General features: G+C 39.2%; 1 protein-coding gene across 4 annotated transcripts in view; it reads left to right on the forward strand.

The window, feature by feature from the left end:
- Positions 1 to 5257: 5257 nt before the first annotated feature.
- Positions 5258 to 19535, forward strand: part of LOC143284069 (transmembrane protein 131-like) — a 78185-nt gene continuing 63907 nt past the window's right edge. For all 4 annotated transcript variants that reach the window (XM_076590682.1, XM_076590685.1, XM_076590683.1 and 1 more), the window contains exons 1-3: positions 5258 to 5378; positions 7561 to 7625; positions 9487 to 9521. In XM_076590682.1, the coding sequence (XP_076446797.1) occupies positions 5258 to 5378; positions 7561 to 7625; positions 9487 to 9521 (221 nt within the window). The remainder of the gene's footprint in view (positions 5379 to 7560; positions 7626 to 9486; positions 9522 to 19535) is intronic.

Raw genomic sequence — 19535 nt, forward strand, 5'->3', positions numbered from 1 at the left:
AGTGTATTTGATTCTTAGTATCTTGCATAACTTGCACACAGCCATGCAAGAACTGAAAGACAACGGCGATGAAATATTCCGACAGACGTCAAATGAGAGATGGAGGCTGCGGCATGTGCGTTTGAATCAAACATAATACCACATGCACTTAATGCGGATGAATCTTTGGGACTTCAGCTTTTGATACCAAATCGAAATAAAGTATGCCAACTGCAGCCACGGAGTGTATTGTCACATCACATCACACACACACACACACACACACACACACACACTGTGACACGCACGCACACACACACACACGCGCGCACGCGTACACAACCATACACGCACGCACACACACATACACGGCACACTCAGCACACACACACACACACACACACACACACACACACACTCACACATACACGCACACACACGCACACACATACACGCACACACACACACACACACACACACACACACACACACACTTACCGTACACGCAGTATTAGGCAGATACACATCCATGCATGCAAACATTGAACATTGGTAAAAGAACCCACGTCAACAGCTGAAAAGGGTTGTCCCTGGCAAATTTCTTTAGAAAAATCCACTTCGATAAGACAAAACAAACAAACAAAAAACAACTGCAGGCAGGAAAAAACATATTAAAAATGGGTGGCGCTCTCAGTGTAGCGACGCGCTCTCCCTTGGTATAGCAGCCCGAATTTTCACACAGAGAAATCTGTTGTGACAAAAAAAAGAGTAATACAATACAACAGACATTATGAATACAACGAAGACACAAATGTAATGTAATGTATATAATTATATATATATATATATATTTCACACGTCGTTTCATACATTCACTCCACACATTGCAGGTAAAACTCAAAATGTAAAAGCTGATAATTGAACATAACATACTGTATTTCACATTGATTACAACCCAGCAACCACGTATATACCTTTAAAAGCTCAACTAGTCAGTGAACCACATCCACGCTCTCACCTCCGCTCCTCACATGTACAGACACCGGCACTCACACGCGCGCGCGCGCACACACACACACACACACTGACACGCACGCACGCGCAAACACGCGTGCGCATTGCAAGCACTCGAACTCATGCAGATACACACTCCGATTTGCACACACAACATTCAAAATCTAAACGATGATAAGTCTTCTGGGCACTTGATTTAAGTTTTGCGGTCCTGTAACTGACGTCGACCAGATGGCAAGAGTCCATAATACTTTGCCAAAACATGGCAATCATCAGTTTGCTGTTTGACTGGCTTTCAGAACCATTCGTGTCTCGTGTAACGTTTGCAAAGTGACTTGTCTCACTCCCACATTCGAATAGAGCAATTGCCTGGATCGAGCATTGTGAGTGATGGTGAAACTGTTGAAAGAGCGAGTGAGTGCAAATACTCTGTGCGTGTGCAAGTGCATGTGTTTGCGTTTGTGTGAGTGAGTGCCAGAGTGAGAGACAGAGAGAGAGAGTGTGTGTGTGTGTGCGCGTGCGCGCTTGTCTCTCTCTCTCTGTGTCCAGTGTGTGTGTGCGCACACGCGTCGTGCGAGCTGGCGATACTGATGTAGGAATGTGTCTGCTTGCTTATTTGTTTATTTTTAAATCATTATTGTCGGTTGTCGTTGTTAACAATTTTCCTTCATATTCTTTCTTTATCTATTTGCTTAGTTGTTGTTTTTTTGTTTTTTTAATTTTCTGTAAAACATTTTATCGAATTTATTCATTTTTTCTTTTTTCTTGCTAAATCAGTTTATTTAATCATCAATTTATTGACTAATCCATTTACATGTTTATGTATCTTTTTTCCCCCTCAAGGCTTGACTAAGTGCATTGGGTTATGCTGCTGGTCTGGCATCTGCTTAGCAGACGTGTTGTCGTGTATGTCAGTAATAAGGATTTGTCCCGCGAACGTAGTTACGCCTCCTTGAGTTACTGAACTGAACCAGTCATTTCTGCTGGGTTTATTACTGCGCCACATTTCCGCCGCGGTGAATGAAAACCACTTTAAAACAAGCTCAGATAGTTAAGTTAAACTACACATAATTTACATATCATAACACTGAAATTCGCCTGAATGATGAGGACGACGGGTTGAACAGGTGAAATAGCCGAGTGGTCAGTTAAAGCGTTGGACTTTCAATCTGAGAGTCCCGGGTTCGAATCTCGGTAATGGCGCCTGGTGGGTAAGGCCCGTCGCCCATGGGGCGTCAGCGTCGGCTGTGCATCAGTTATTGATGCCTCGCTACAACTGTCGCGTGGACGCCTGAAACCTGTAGCGAGGCGTGTCGCTCACACACGCGCGACAAACCTCCCCAGGCATCACGCATCACGCTCCATATTTGGAAAGTCACGTGCTGAAACTTGCTGAAATAGATTCCAAACGATGTCTCACGTGAAACGAGCGGGTCTCGTGATTGGTTGCTCCACGCACGTCTGTCGCTTTTGTCGTGGGGGAATTGGACAAGTTTTGTTGAAGAAACACGACGCGCGGCGACGGCGATCTTGCTGCGTGGCGCGCGACTCTTGCTGCCTGAAAACCTCGCACATTGGGCGCTGCGCGAAACTTGCTGCTTGTCGCGTGAAACTTGCTGCTTGACGCCCCGTGTGCGATGGGCTTAAAGGGCGGAGATTTTTCCGATCTCCCAAGTCAACATATCAGTCCGCAAGGCCGAGGAGTTTACCGTGCACCCCACCACCCCCTCCCTCCCAATTTGTTTTGAACAAATATTCTTCAAATCAGTATTTATTGCTTTCTGAAGCAGGGGAACATGATATACGCAAATGTAATAGCCGGACTAACGGCTGATGGACATTGCAGGAAGAAGAAGAAGAAGAAGAATGTAAGCCAAAAAAACCACACGATTTTGCGACTTAAAGGCGATTCCTGGCAAAACAGCATTTTGGGGGTAGGGGAAGCAACTCGACCAGTGTGACTCCCCAAAGGGTCAAATGTTCATGCAAACGTGATGAAATAAAACCAGAAGACCCCTGTAGGTCTCTGTATTTGTATTTGTATTTCTTTTGTATCAAAACAGATTTCTCTGTGTGAAATTCGGGCTGCTCTCCCCAGGGAGAGCGCGTCGCTACACTACAGCGCCACCCATTAAAAAATTTTTTTTTCCTGCGTGCAATTTTATTTGTTTTTCCTATCGAAGTGGATTTTTCTACAGAATTTTGCCAGGAACAACCCTTTTGTTGCCGTGGGTTCGTTTACGTGCGCTAAGTGCATGCTGCACACGGGACCTCGGTTTATTGTTTCATCCGAATGACTAGCGTCCAGACCACCACTCAAGGTCCAGTGGAGGGGGAGAAAATATCCGGCGGCGGCTGAGCCGTGATTCGAACCAGCGCGCTCAGATTTTCTCGCTTCCTAGGCGGACGCGTTACCTCTAGGCCATCACTCCACTGTATGATAATAATTTCGGAAAGAATGATACTGAAGTGATGAAATAAAATGACAGGACAATTTTTCGTTAGTTCGTCGAATATTTGATAGTCACGGCACTGAGGCCAATACAAGCCTTAATTGTGAAAGAACGAATGAAGGTATTTCTTCTTCTTCTTCTTCTTCTGCGTTCATGGGCTGCAACTCCCACATTCACTCGTATGCACACGAGTGGGCTTTTACGTGTATGACCGTTTTTACCCCGCCATGTAGGCAGCCATACTCCGTTTTCGGGGGTGAAGGTATTTCAATTCTGGATACTTGTTCGTATAGAAAAGACCATATTCAAAATGAAAACATCAGTATAACACGTGGTGGTTTCCTTAGTATAGATATGATTTATGGGGGTTTGAAGTTGAACTTGTCTTAATTTTATCGACCGGGTCGCGAGAGGGTACCCTTGTGCCAAGGGTAGTGAATCTGAGTGCGTCCCAGTTTTTTTCTGGGGAACATGTAAAAAAAGAGTTCAGCAGACCCCGAAGAACATTTTAAGACTAGTCTACACTACTGAGTAACCCCCTCGGCCTTGCGGACGAAATGTGCAGACCTGCTTAATGTTCCTGAACCCCCTTCGTGAGTATATGCACGTATAGAACATCATCAGTCAAACACGCACGGCACGCTAAAGATCCTGTAACCAATGTCAGTGTTCAGTGGGATATGGAAACAAGAACATGCACACACCCGAAAACGGAGTATGGCTGCCAACATGGCTAAACAAACAAAACTGTCATACACGTAAAATGTTATATGTCTGAGTGTGTATGACTGATGATGTGTGTGCCTGCAATCTGATTGAATGACACTGGAAACGAACGACTTACGACCGCTCAATGGCATCTGTCAGTCGGCTCTACCCAGGTTGGCAGCCTGTTGTGCAAATGACCGCGTCTTCTTCCTCTCCGTTCGTGCGCTGCAACTTAGTCCCACGTCAGCGGTTCACTCGTAGTGTACACTCATATTATATAAAACCATATCATATCAAGTATCACGGCTTTTAGGCTTATCAGCCTTTTGCCTGATCAATGAGGACTTTTTGTTTATTACTTAAAAAAAAACACCCACTTTATACAAGAGTGTTACTAGTGTTACTGATGGCTAGCTTCCCGGCCGCGCTATGGACAAAAAAAGAACTTGGAATCCATAATCCTTCCTAATATATTCTTAAAACTGTTGAGTGTTCCTGCAGTGACAGTGTTACTGGGCAGTTTATTCCAGAAGTTAACAACCCTTTAAGTAAAAAAGTGTGAAACAAGATTTGATATGCTGAATGTCTTCATCAAGTTAGTTATAGTGGGTGTTCCCTGCCAGTTATGACACGTGGGCTTTTACGTGTTTGACGGTTTTTACCTCGCATGTGAGGAGCCATACTCCGTTTTCGGAGGTAACCGTGTTCAAAGCGCTTAGAGCTTGGTCTCCAACTGAGGATAGAAGCTATAAAGTATCTAAATCATTCATTCAGTCATTGAACACTGCCACAATGTGGAGGTCTTAGCCTTTCGACCATCTGCGAGAGAAACTGCCTGAGCCGAGTTACCAAGAGAACAACCAACCAAATACCGAGTCATGGCGTTAATAGCAGAGCTAGCTGTAATTAGATAGTTAGTCTCGTACGATTTGTGCATTTAATTTTCACTGCTTTTCAGTCGTTACAGATATCGTTGCATTTTTCTTGCATGCATATTGCTTTTTAAGTATAAAAACATATTATTCTGAAGCATTTTTAGTACAATTGCGTCAAGATTTTTCTTGGAGAAGATTAGCAGACTTGACCTTAGCAGCATGGGAAAGATGGCGCGATCGGACTTACACACGACAGACGGTGTCCTAGATATTTTACGTTTTGTCCTTGTTGCACAGACACTACACTATTGTCTGACATGCATGTGTGTAGCAGAAAGTCACAGCCAAGGTATGTTTTATTATTCACTAGTTTTTTATTTTGAGCAAATTAGTATTTTTATTGTTGGTCAGAACGTTGTGTTTACAAACGTCCAAACTCGGCCATGGTTTCGGGCCATAACGCGGATGCTAAAATTCTCCTTTTTATCGAATGTTTCATTTTTGGATATTACAAGCAACCATTTTTAATTTACAAATTTAATAAATATTAACAGTGTATCGATGTTTCAGTTAAAATACTATAGGTATTTATTGTTTAGTTTCGTGGATGTTAAAAACGGTCACTCTTACCAATCATTTGGGTTAGATTAGGAACCCGTTGTCATGATCGTCGATTAACGAAATTGAAGCTTGATAGCATTAACTTCCAAACACACAGGATCGATATTGGTTTCAGTTTGGGTTTGATAAGCGTATATTTTAGTTTGCCGAATGTTGAATTGATCTAGCAAAACACTGAGACAATTAACAATTAGTTCATGATGGTCTTGGTCATCAGTCTGTTCAGGTCAACAAGCCGAGCAATAACGATCAGGAAGTTTAAATCAAAACGAGCCAGAAGTTTCATCACTTAGTTACATTATGTAAACTGGAAATTACCGGTAACATTAGAAACAAAAGTAGTTCATTGATTTTTTCTGCATTGGAAGTTTAGTGGATCTGTAGCAACTAACCAGCTCTTCTAAAACAAAAGTGTGAAATCAAGACAATGGTGATATGACTTTATGAGTTTCTGCTATAAAAAGTATATTTGAAAGTCAAAGAATTGAAGAAAATTACTAGTCTAAGTAATAGAATTGTAACAAACAGTAATTAAGCTTCCATGTAAACATAACTGTTATAATCAGAAAAGTAAAAGAGTAAAGTCTAAACACTACTTGAATGAAAGACTGTTTCTCAACTGGAAAAAAAACACCTTCCTGTTTTAGTGTTTGCCTTCAGAAAACAAGGTGCAGAAGTAGAATACAAACTTTGGACATAGAAATTATCAGCTAATGATCTTTTGAGAATTAAAGACAAAAATGATAAAAAAAATGATTAAATGTGGTTCATCACCAACAGTATTTTCTACAGTTATATACTTGGAATACAATTTTCTTGCCCTGTTTCTGTCATTTGGTAAACAAGGCAAAAATGTGAATCTGATATATCACATTTGAATTTGAATGACGAAATTATGTTTTTACTGTGCAGTTGACCAATTGATATATTTTTCTGTACTAATATAGTACTTATAAAAAGATACAGTTATTACTTTGATCTAGTGATTTCTTTAATCAATTTACCAAATTGTCCTTCAAAGCAGAATGAAATTGTGACATAAAATGAATCTTTCTCAAAAAAAGCCTGTCATTCCTTTACACAATCACTGATTCAGGCCATGTTTCAATGAAAATCTGATGAACATTACAATTTACTTATCCATCCCAATCTGTGAAACCCCTTCTTTTTATAGCTATAGTTACAATTATGTAATATATTTAAAACATTTTGAAGGCTGTTTTCCAGACTGTCTCGCTCTCCCTCTCACTTACACACACACACACACACACACACACACACAGAAACACACACACATCCCCCCTCCCCCAACACACACAGATACAGATATGTACACACTTACACATGCACACTTACACACACACACACACACACACACACACACACACACACACACACACACACACACACACACACACACACACACACACACACACACACACACACACAGAGTAGTCTGTATGCACACATGGTTGAGAGAGGAAGGGGAAGCCAAATTTGAACTGACATCAGATTGCAGAATTTGTTCCAGCTGTGTCACATTCTATTATTCTGTCAGCTACAGTATTAGTTGTAAAATACCATCAATGCGATCAATAATTCTGGATGTATTCATCTATCTATGTGTGAAATTATATATATTGGAAGTTAGGATAAATAAATTTTGTTTGGATGAATTGAGCAGCATCTACAGAAAAAAGTTAGTTTTGAATTTACAAGTTGAATGGTTTTGTAAAATGATTAAATTGTAAAGTCATGATTAGATAATATTTTTTACAAGATAAAACAAAAATGTTGATATTGTTATTACTAATATTAGTATACTAACTGTATCAATCATTCAGTAGAAAGTGTAAGACTGTACTCCTTAATGGTTTGATTTTTAATAAGTACTGTTTTTGTTGTTACAGCATTCATCCAGACAGACAAACATCTCACATACATCGATGGAGACCTGAGTGGAGTTCCATTGGAAGTAAGTTGTCAAGTACCCAGGATTTATTCTGGAGAATATGTCCTAGACAGAGCTCAATGTGTCCAGTGAAGTTGAAGCACAATCAACAACAAAGTGCAAATAAAACACGGGCAAAGAAGAGAGTTCACAATATTTATTTATGCACTCATGCAGGCACTCCAAACAAGCATTTAAACACAATCATACTCAAAAGGTGAGTGGGTTCAAGAGCAGGATTCAGTTTGCTAGATAGAAAGGATACCTCACCCTAACCTATCCCAATCTACATGTTTCTCAGGGTTGGGCAGGGAAATGATGAATAATGAAAAGAATCAAAGAAAAAAAAATGTCATCAATTGGGACACTATAAGTTATAACAACAAATGTTTGAAATAATTTCTCTTTTCATGTATCCAAGGGGCAGTTCCAGTCTCTGTGTCCCTTTTTTCTGCCAAACATCTCTGGGTCATAGGTTACCATTTAATCATTTAATCATAACACTTGATATATATATATATATATATATATATATATATAAAAGCAACAAAAAAAAGCACCCCCCAAAAAAACAAACAAACAAAAAACAAACCCAAACAGTAAGTGTTGCCTCTGCACAATTATCACGACCAGGGTAGGTTAAAGAAGTCTCTTCTGCGTTCGTGGGCTGCAACTCTCACATACACTCGTTTGTATATGAGTGGGCTTTTATGTGCATGACCATTTTAACCCTGCCATGTAGGCAGCCATACTCTGTTTTCTGGGGTGTGCATGCTGGGTATGTTCTTGTTTCCATAACCCACTGAACACTGACATAGATTACAGGGTCTTTAATGTGCGTATTTGATCTTCTGCTTGTGTAAACACAAGAAGGGGGTTCACACACAAGCAGGTCTGCACATATACTGACTTGGGAGATTGGAAAAATCTCCACCCTTTACCCACCAGGCGCCGTTACCGAGATTCGAACCTGGGGCCCTCAGATTGAAAGTCTAATGCTTTAATTACTCAGCTATTGTGCCCGTCTAAAGAAGTCTGACATCCATTGTTTTGAACTTGGTCTTACCTTGGAGGCTCTAGCAGGACTCTTTGCACAGGGCACCAATATACTCTAACCGCAACTCTGTCATGGGTAATTAGATAAGTTGGTACACTGGCCCCATGTCCAACAGCACTGCGTGACCTCAGTTCCTACTATTCCTTCTTTTCTTTTTTCTTCCACCTCTTCTCTGTTCTTCTCCTTTGAGACATGTGTAAATCACAATGAAGCACAACAAAACAAGAAAAAAAAGTGATGATAACTTAAAACAGGACCACGTAAAAAGCTGGTCAAGGGTTGACTTTTCTCCATGTGTATGACATAGAATGTCGTGATAGATCTATGAATAACGTCACACCATCAAAACTAATGATGATAATACAACATGTAAAACAACACACCGTGACCATACGTCAAAGCTTTATTTAAACAATGATGACGAACATGAATGAGAGGATGAATGATGAAGAAAATGATGACTCCCAGTACGCTGAGTTATCAGCTACTACCATGGGATGACTTTCCTTGAAGGATATAAATTATAATGGAGACAGTACATGCTACAGGGGTGAGGTCATCTTGCATAATCATATCAAGGGCAAACTTGGACAAAGAGAATGTGAGATATAGATGTGGGTCCAATTTAAATATGAAATCCAACACTTTCTAGTCAAGTTTGTTAGCAACCCTTGTCCTGTACAAGAATTTTAACACATGAAATGTTTATTTTGAGACTCATCCTTTTTACTTGTTTATAAAAAAAAAAAAATCAGAAAGACTTTCCCGTTGACTCGTTTAGTGAGAGTTTCCAGTTGATTTGTTAATTAAGACTCCATTTATTTGCAGATAAACCCAGGACAAACAGTTTTTACAGATCCACTGTGAGTACATTTTTCTTTTGTTGCAGTGTCATATTCATGTTCATGAGCAAATCTATTTTTAGGTTTGTTTGTAACATGGGAAATCAGTTTTATGTTTGTGCACAATAAATAGTGTAGTGCATACATGTATATTCACCTGTATGCATGTATGTGCGCAATGTCATATTCATGTTCATGAGCAAATCTATTTTTAGGTTTGTTTGTAACACGGGAAATCAGTTTTATGTTTGTGCACAATAAATAGTGTAGTGCATACATGTATATTCACCTGTATGCGTGTATGTGCATACACTTATCCACAGAGATTCTCCAAGTCAAATGTGCATAAGCACACACACATACAGTAACACTCGCACACGTATGCACACACACACTATATAATTATAAATAATGCACATATGTATGCACTAGTGTTAACATAGAACTAGAAACTGTGTCACCTGTTGATCAGCGATGGCAGATATGTGCTTTCTGTGTAACTTGCTTTGGTTATAAATCTGTCTGCGCATGAAAGTTTACTCTTGGTTCTAGATCTACAATATTACACTGAACAGTGAACTAAGTAGAACAGTACATCACATCCATCCACATGGTGGATGACACTCTTCATCACATCCTGTTATTTCGGATGATGGTACTTACTATATTTAGGCCCGAAGCACATTTAGATTTAGCATTGATGTATGCAGCACACTAAGCTGTCAGGTGGTGATGTGAAAGATAAGTTTAAGTGTTTTCAGCCATGTTGATCAGAATTAAGATAAAGTTATATCGGTAAAAAAAAAAAAAAAAAAAAAAAGCAAATTGTAGAAATAAGTTTTGTGCAGCTATTGTTGCCATGTCATGTTTCCTTCCAAAGTGGGTTTTATTTCAATCTTTCAATGTTTATATTATTTTGTCTTTCTTAAGGTAGGCCGACTTTAATATTCATTATATTATTGTCAGTGGAGAATTGACTTGCAGTCCTCCTTGTAGAGTGGAAAGCCCAGTGTGGTGTTAGTATAAATATAATTATACATGTATCTCTGTCCACCTAAAATATTGTCTATTTTGTGGGCTGTTGTTTAGAAACATGCCCCCCTCACCCCAAAAGGACTGTATTAGCCTTTTGTGTAATTAATACTGTAAAATCTTTTAATTTTTTTATGGTGGTGTTTTGTATCAGTGTATGTTATTCAATTTCAGGATGCCATGCACTAATGCTTTGACCCAGTCAGTGAGTTAGCAACATGTTGTTGGCTGACTGCAATGAATAAATTAACTTATATATATAGTCATGTATAACTATAACTATAAGTGGGTCAGTGAAGTCAAGTGTACTCTTGATAAGAGAGTAGATTTATGTTAACCGTCTGCATCAGACTTTCATCTTTGTTGTTGAGTATTTTCAAGATGAGTGCTTTTGTGTGTGTGTTTGTGTGTATATGTGTGTGTGTGTGTGTGTGTGTGTGTGTGTGTGTGTGAATTGCATGGTTGTGTGTATGTGTGTGCACATATATTGATATAAAAAAAATGCATGTTGCCACCCTGCCTGCCTGACTGCTCTCCATATGATAAACCCAAGAAAATAGGAGGGTCTCTGGGAATTTATGGCAGATTGTAGACTTTTAAGTGGAAATATTAGATAGGCTTGGATTTGGGCATTTGATTGCAATTACTTATTTTTGTTTGTGTTAAATGTATGGTGTTGTTCGAGTTACTAAACATACGGTATCAATGTGCTACGAATAGATTCATTACTAAACATACGGTATCAGTGTGCTACGAATAGATTCATTCTTATGTTTTGGAAATGAAAAATTATTGACCCTCAGTTAGAAACTTAGTTTTAGTGTGATCTGAGACTGACAGGTTCAGTTTCACATTAATTTTTACATTGTCTCTGTATATATCTAGTGCAACAACAGCTGCTATAATTGATTTTCTGGTTTGCGCTTGAGACAATTTAGTTTTATGTGCTAAAGTTAAGTGATTATGATATGTAAAGGTAATTTAGTTTTGGTAAAAGCAGAAATCAGGGGAGAGGCTGAAAGAGTGTGAGTGATGAAAGTGGGCAGTGGAAGGGAAGGTGATGGAGAAGAAACAGGTTTAGGGGTGGAAAGCGGTGGGCAATTTTGTTGCCATCTCTCTTTGGATAGAATAAAGTATTCTGTAGTCTATATTCTAGTTAAGTCAGGACCCAGTTTTCGGCTTTTCCCCACAGAAAATCTATAACAAGGGTTGTCTTTGTGATATTGACCCCACAGGACAAATTTCACTGAAGCCTGACATTCTGGCAGCATGCATGACATTTTCATAGATTCCTGAATGGATAGCCACCAGGCGTGGAAACCTAAAAGCTTGCCTGGTTGGGCTTTGTGTTTGTGTGGTACAGTGTGTGCCGTGTAACGGTTACACAGTGCTGATTGGCCTGCCTACCTGATGGATCCATCAATCAATAACCAGCAGTTCAAACATAACGCTAACACTGTAGCAGAATCCAACTCACACTCACAGGCTGCCTAGTTGGTAGGCTTCCCAGTATGGAATAACTCAATAAGTCTCGTTATCACTCTCAGTCAGTAGTCTTTAAAAAAAATAGTCATGGTGTGAATTATTTGAATTAGTGTCTCGCTTCTTTAAAAAAATTGATGTGTTCCGCTGTCTCTGCCTGGTAGCATTCCTCTATCTCTGATCTCAGATAGCAGGGACTGTAACATAGTCGCAAAGCTTTCCCTGTCCCACCGTTCTGTATGATTTGTTTTCTCTGCATCAGTGTATGGCAGTCTCCCTCTCCATCTGTTTCTTCCCACAAACCCACCCCCACCCCTTCTCCTTTTTTCATACCCCTTTGACTCTTCCAGTGCCAGAAATATAATTGACCAGTGGCTTGAAAGTTTGTGTTATTGCACCAGAGCCTGGCTAGACCAGATACTGGATTTGAGGATGCTTGCTATACAGCCATGTGCGCATGGCAGGTTTGTTAGGGTTCCATTGACACATGTCTGGTGGGTATTGAACTGTCTGAAGGGAGACAAGAGAGAGGGGACTAGGCATAATGATAGTGGATGGGTATGGAGACAGAGAGAACTGTGAGAAAACAGTGTTGATTACTGGAAATCTTGCAGACCTCTGTCAGTGTGACAAACCTTGTCAGGGTGGTGGGAAGCTGGGCTGAAGGAAAGAAGGTGGATAAACTTTCAGATTATCCATCTCCATGGAGGGAGAGAGGAACAGCAGACTGATGTAAATTTGAAGACTGATTCTAGTTCATATAGACTACAGTTCAAGTTTGAAAATACAAGAAATTCTTGAAGTATCCACCAGTGTAATGGTTAGTCATGCACCCAACACACACACACACACACACACACACACACACACACACACAGAGTGAAATACACGCACGCATGCACATGTCTTTTTGAGCAAGTATGCCACCAGTAAGTGACATGTAAAATTGTAAACAAGCCATGCTTTGGTTTGAATGGGCTTAACTTATTTTTCATGTTGTGTACTTGAAAACAGTGTTTGTGTCCTGTCAAAAAGAGAGTGAAAAGATTTAGCTTTTGCAGAGTTAGAGAGAGAAGGGCAAAGAGAGAGAGAGAGAGGGAGAGAGAGAGAGTGTGTCTGACTTGGAAAAGATTTACTAGCTTTTGAAGAAAGAGTGGAAAGTGGAAGGATGGGTGGGACGGGGTGGGTGTGTGTGGGGCGGGGGATAGAGATCTTTTAGAAGAGAGGGCAGGCAAGGAAAGAGAGAACACTCTGAAATAAAAGAGAGTAAAGATATAGTTTCAGAAGAGAAGAGAGACAGAGACACTGAAAGAGATAGAGACGGATAACTTGATTGAGAGAGAATCAAGATTGTTTAATAATGTATACAGTATTGAGTATAGGCATTGGCCCATTATGAAGAGGCATGTGAACATTGTATTGTGTAAACATTAACAATGAAAGTTGTCTAAAATATTTAGGCTTAATCTTAGAGCTGGACAATAAACAAGAATATCATTTTTTGGTGTCTTTACAATATAAGTATCCATATCATAATGGACGTATCAAACAACTTAACAAGGTACTGTCATTGCATGTTCAGTAACTGTAATGATGGACCGCTTATTCAGAAAAGTCTAAGGCTACTCTGAATCTTGTTATATATTTTGAAAATAAAATTTTTTGGTCAAGCCATATTTTACATTAAACTTTAAAGTTTCACACATATGTGATATGGCAAAGATTACAGAAAAAACTAAATCTTTCACCCTTTAGGATATGGTCGGACGATGACTACCATCTACAGTCAGTTAATGGCAAAAAACACAAACACTTTAATGCTGCCAGCGCTTGGCGCAACCAGAAAAAACCATAATCATACTCAGATTACAGAGAGAAAGAGAGATCACACACACACACACACACACACACACACACACACACACACACACACACACACTCACAACCACACACACACTCACACACACACTCTCTCTCTCTCTCTCTCTCTCTCTCACTCTCTCTCTCTCTCTCTGACTGACTGACTGACAGAGTGAAGATATTTCAGATCTTTTGATATGTTATGACCTGATGAGTGGAAAGTCACATGCTATCCTATTTTGTATCCATCTAAAAGTCAAATGTCATCGCTATTCAGATTTACTGATGTGATGGATGTTGGCTTGCCAACGTGTCAAATTGGAAGCTCATGTGATTCTGCCATGTATACACCTCATCTCCTGATAAATGACTCTTTTTTTTGACTGACTGTTTTCAAATCACATGACCTTTTTCCCCTTGTTTCTGTGTTAGCATCTGCAATTCTGTCTTTCAGTTTCACTCCCTCTGCAATCTGCAACTGCCCTTGTGCTGTAACTCATAGAAACATTGATTGTATGTGTGTGCTTGCTCATGTGTGGGTACAACAAAGAAAAGGAAAAGCACCAGGATAACCCATTATCTAGAATGAGTGTGTGTGTTTGTGTGTGTGTGTGTGTGTGTGTGTTGTTTGTTTACAGAATTATATGTGAAGCCGATACAGATATTATAAAGTTTGTTTTGAAAAAATGAGAAAGTGGGTAGGAAAGGTGGACATATCTTGGATTATCATTCATCAAAAGAGTTTGGCAGTTGGAAATTCAAAAAAAGGAAAGTAACACATGTAATGTGTGTACCTTTGTCTTGATGATGCTTATTTTGAGTATCGATTCCTGTGCTTTATTCCATATTCATTTTTTTCCTTCTTCTGTATTTCTTTACTTTGTTTGATCTTTTGTTAAGAGCTGTTGTATTATATATTTTATCATTTGATCAGCAGTTTCAGAAAGGGCTGTTTTTGTTTGTTTATTTTATTTAAAAAAACACACCCCCAAAACAAAAACAAACCAACTACTTAGAAGAAGATTGATTCTAAAATAGGATTGGACTTGCCTGTGTTTATTATACCAGGGCAGTGGTGTGAGGGTGTACATGTGCATCAACACGTGTGCTTGAATGTTGAATTAAATGACTACCAGTACTGTATTTGTAGTTTTCATGAACACTTGTTTGATGAAGACAAGTTTTCAAGATTATTGTAAAAAAAAGAAAAGTACAAGTGCTTAGTCTTCAGACTCTTCTTGATCATTTGTGGGCTGCAACTCCAGTGGTCACTCATAGACACGTACGAGTGGGCTTTTACGTGCATGATCGTTTTTACCTCACCATATACAGAATACAGAATGCTTTATTATCTCAATAAGAGAAATTCATGTGTGGTGTATTTCAGGTAAACAATACACAAAAATCACACTCACGGTCACTCGATGTAAACACATAAAAGACATAAAATGCAGAAATGCTAAGTTGATGAGGATCTTTCATACAGTGATCACAGTCATACACATGTAATGATTACATACTTTCACAGTCATTCATCATGAATACATAAGGAACATAAAATGGATAGATACAAAGTTAATGCCAATCAATCTCATACAATAATCACAAATCAACCAGTGCGATAAGCACAGTAAATGAACAGATGAAAATATCATGCTATAGTTAAAACAATGACGTACATGATTAAAGCCAGTTGTTATTAAACAGTATTTAGAATCCATGCACAGTTATATAGTTCACGTAACCTTGCATGCGCATGCCCGCACACACACACACACACACACACACACACTGTCATTTTTCATTCAAGAGTGTAAACACACACACACTATACTATATATTATATATAGGTTGCCATACTCTGTTTTCAGAGGTGTTTTTAGGGTCTAAAGTGTGGAAAACAGGAAAATATGTGTTGCTGGTGTGGTTTTGAGTATACAGTGTTTTATCCTATAAGGGAATGCCCCACCCTGGTACACAGGGGATAGAAGTTCTCTTAGAACAGTATGGTTATTCTCTTTTGAGGACATGGCAGTTGTATGTGTGTGTGTGTATGCGTGTGTGTGTGGTTTTGGTAGGCTGGATGGAAGGGAACTCTGTGTGTGTGTTTACACTCTTGAATGAAAAATGACAATGTGCGATCATGCACATCTGGTATCCATGGGTATTTTAATGCACTAAAAAAAGAAAGAATCCCTCCCCCCAAAAAAAGAAAACAAAAACAACATAAAAACAACAGCAAAAAACAAAAAACAACAACAACAAAAAACATCACAATCCTTACAGTTACGCCCATTTGGTCTGCTACCATTAGCCATGACACTGCACTGAACGTTGAAAAGACACAGAGTGGCTCTTTTTTTCAGGCTGTCCCTGTTAGGGATCTTTTGACACAGTGTTACTGTTAGTTTTTCAGTGTTGTGAGCTGTTCAGATTTGCACGACTCCCCCCCCCCCCCCCCTCCTCTTGCCCCCGGGCACAACACTTCCATTCTGATTTAACATGGAACAGTTGTACTGAAAAACAAACATACCAGAACAGCTACATTTAGAATAGAAGCAATCAGAACCATAGGGGGAGTTAAAGGACAAATCATGAAAAGTTGTGTGAGGAGTCTGGTCTTTGTTCATTAAAAAAAAGACAGAGAAGGCGTTAAGTTAATTCACTTTTACAAAATGATAAATAGGTCATCTAGTTTCAGTCCTAGTATTCACACAAAATCCGAAAGTGTATTCAAGATGGATATCTATTGACGTGGAGATCTGTTGATGTTGAGCTCTATTCAGATACAGCCTCAGAAAAGCACTGACTGTGAAACAAGTAGCTTCCCCCCCCATCCCCCGTCCTCCCCCTCCCATCAATGCAGTTAACATCAACCAAGGATGCTTAAGGGAAATCAGGAAACTGACAGTCATCCTTCTTGTTCATCAGCTCTCTCTCTCTTGATGTTTCTGTCAACCAGCCACTTCCAGTCACTGTGGCTCTGCAAAATGGCAGAAAACAAAGTTAAAAAAAAAAAAAAAAAAATCCCTTAACCCTGCCAGCAAAATGCAGTTGTCAGCTTGGCGTTTCTTGCAAACGCGATATATGCAACAGCCAGTCCAAAGCCTAGCATTGTAGTAGGTCTTTGATGAAAAAACAAGGAAGTAAAAGTGTTTTGTTTTTTCAAGTGGATCCTGTTACTGGCTTCAGGAAGTGTCGTCTTAAGTTTCCTGTGCCAATAGAACCATATTTCCCAGTGTACTGAATTCGTGAATTATTCACTATTGAGTTTCACTGTATGTTGTTGATTATTGACTGGGTGCCCACACCTTGTAAAACTGGTTATCAAATATGAATGAGATTGAGAGAATGTCTGTGTCTTGCATTTGATGGTATTCAGACATGAATCAAAACACCTAACTGGGAAGTGTATCTTTGACACACTTTGATCAGGATGTTTTGAAGAGATCAGGACACATATTGTGGACTTGACATTGTGTGAAGATGTGACTCTGGATTGAAAGAACTGAAGGCTCAGACTATTACAGAAGGGACCGTTGCAGAAATACTGAGAAAGAACTTAAATATGAGAAGATTCTTTGATTGCTGTGTTCACAACAAGTTTGTGTGTGTGTGTGTGTGTGTGTATGAGTGTGTGTGTGCGTGCGCGCGTACACACATTCACTAGAGGAAGAACGGAAGGTTTGTCAGGTGAAATGTGAACAAACAGGATATATTAAATAGTTTGACTGGCTGCTAGGTTTTGTTTTTTGGTTCCTTGTTCTGACATTGACTGGTTTTACTTTTTTTCTTTTTTTTGAATATTTTTTTTTGTATACTGTTTGTCCATTCTCTTTTCACATTAATAGGTTCTGTGATACTTTTGGTGGAGCAGCAAGGAGCTAAATTGCCTAAAGGCTTACTATGTGTTTGAAAACATGGCCTTCTATCATGAAAGATGTAGATGCCTTTTGTGGTCTTTGGCATTAGCCACCAGTCTGAAGGTGTGCTTTTTTGTGCTTTTTTCCCCCTCAATACCCAGTTCACTTTGGCATGCCACAGGGGGTCTGACTTTCAGCTAAATTTGTTCTTCCTTCAGCTCTGCTTCACACAGCAGTCTGATTTGTTGTGTTTTTAATTACTACTAATACTAGTTAGTAGTTCAAAAAAAGAAGGAAAAAAAGGTTCTGTACCACTCCTTTGCTGGTGAGTCACAACACTACAAAAAGTTGGTTTCCCTGTCAGAGGAGAACAAGCTTATTGATTCTAAGCTGAACTGTAGTAAAGGACATAAACATGTGGAACATTAGCAGTAAAATAAAGGTTTGCTGTGACAAATGCTATGATTCTGAAACGTAGTCCAAGAGTATTAAAATCTTTTTATGTATATATCATTATTATATGAATAATATCCAAGTTCTAGATCTACTGTACTGTTAAAATTTAGGCACTGCCTTCCCTACTCTTTCAGTACCAGGGTGCTGTACTTGCTATTGTGATAGCTTTATTGGAGTCAAAGACTTCAAATGGCCCCCACCTCCCTCTCTTACACAGTTAATCCCTCCTTTCTCCCCATACCACTCTGCCCCACTGTTCCCCCCACCCTCCCCTGAACTACTGCATCAGTACTTGCCACCTCCATTGGGAACACATCTTCAGGAGACCAATTATCTCTTTTGGTGTTTTTACACATTTGTTGCATTCCCATACAGAAAAGAAAGCTGAAACCTGATCTGCACATAAAGTTAAACCTGATATTTTGGTCATGCCTTGAGTCACGGAGTGTCTGTATCTAATAATAAGTGATATGGGTAGCTGCACTGAATGCTATGTGTATTTGAGTGTGTGGTCTTGGTTCTGTCTCAGTATGACACCATGCAGAAAGAAACAAAAAGTAATGACAAAATTCAATTTATTATCTGTGTCCGTAATGAAGTGGATGTTAGAATGAGCAAGCAAGAAGTCAGTCAAGTCTAGCCAGTTACTGATATAAAGGCAGCCAGATGGCTTTTTTCAAGTTGCAGTTAAGATTTGGTAAGATCAGGTAGTGTGTGTTGGTCACTTGTGGGAAAAAAACAAAAGTGAGCAAAAAACAAACAAAACAAAAAACAAACAAGCACAGATTTTGCTAGGAACACAGTATACGCACAAAAAAGCAAAAAAAAGAACAGAAAAACAGAGCGCACACAAACACACACACACACACACAAACACACACACACATATATATATATTTTTCAAGTTCCTTAAACATTAAAGTGTCCATACATAGAATTGAAAATTATGTTTCAAGTTCCTTAAATGTTAAAGTGTCTATACATAGAATTGAAAATTATGTTTCAGGTTCCTTAAATGTTAAAGTCTCCATACATAGAATTGAAAATTATGTTTCAAGTTCCATGTTAAAGTGTCCATACATAGAATTGAAAATTATGTTTCAGGTTCCTTAGATGTTAAAGTGTCCATACATAGAATTGAAAATTATGTTTCAAGTTCCTTCTTAAAGTGCCCATTTGCTTAATGGAAGCTTGGCAGTGGTAGTGTTAGAATTTAGCTGAAAGTCAGGCCCCCTGTGGCATGCCAAAGTGAACTGGGTAATGAGGGGGGGGGGAAAAAGCACAAAAAAGCACACCTTCAGATTGGTGGCTAAAGCCAAAGACCACAAAAGGCATCTACATC

Source organism: Babylonia areolata, chromosome 7, assembly GCF_041734735.1.
Source record: "Babylonia areolata isolate BAREFJ2019XMU chromosome 7, ASM4173473v1, whole genome shotgun sequence".
NCBI classification, from domain to species: domain Eukaryota; kingdom Metazoa; phylum Mollusca; class Gastropoda; order Neogastropoda; family Buccinidae; genus Babylonia; species Babylonia areolata.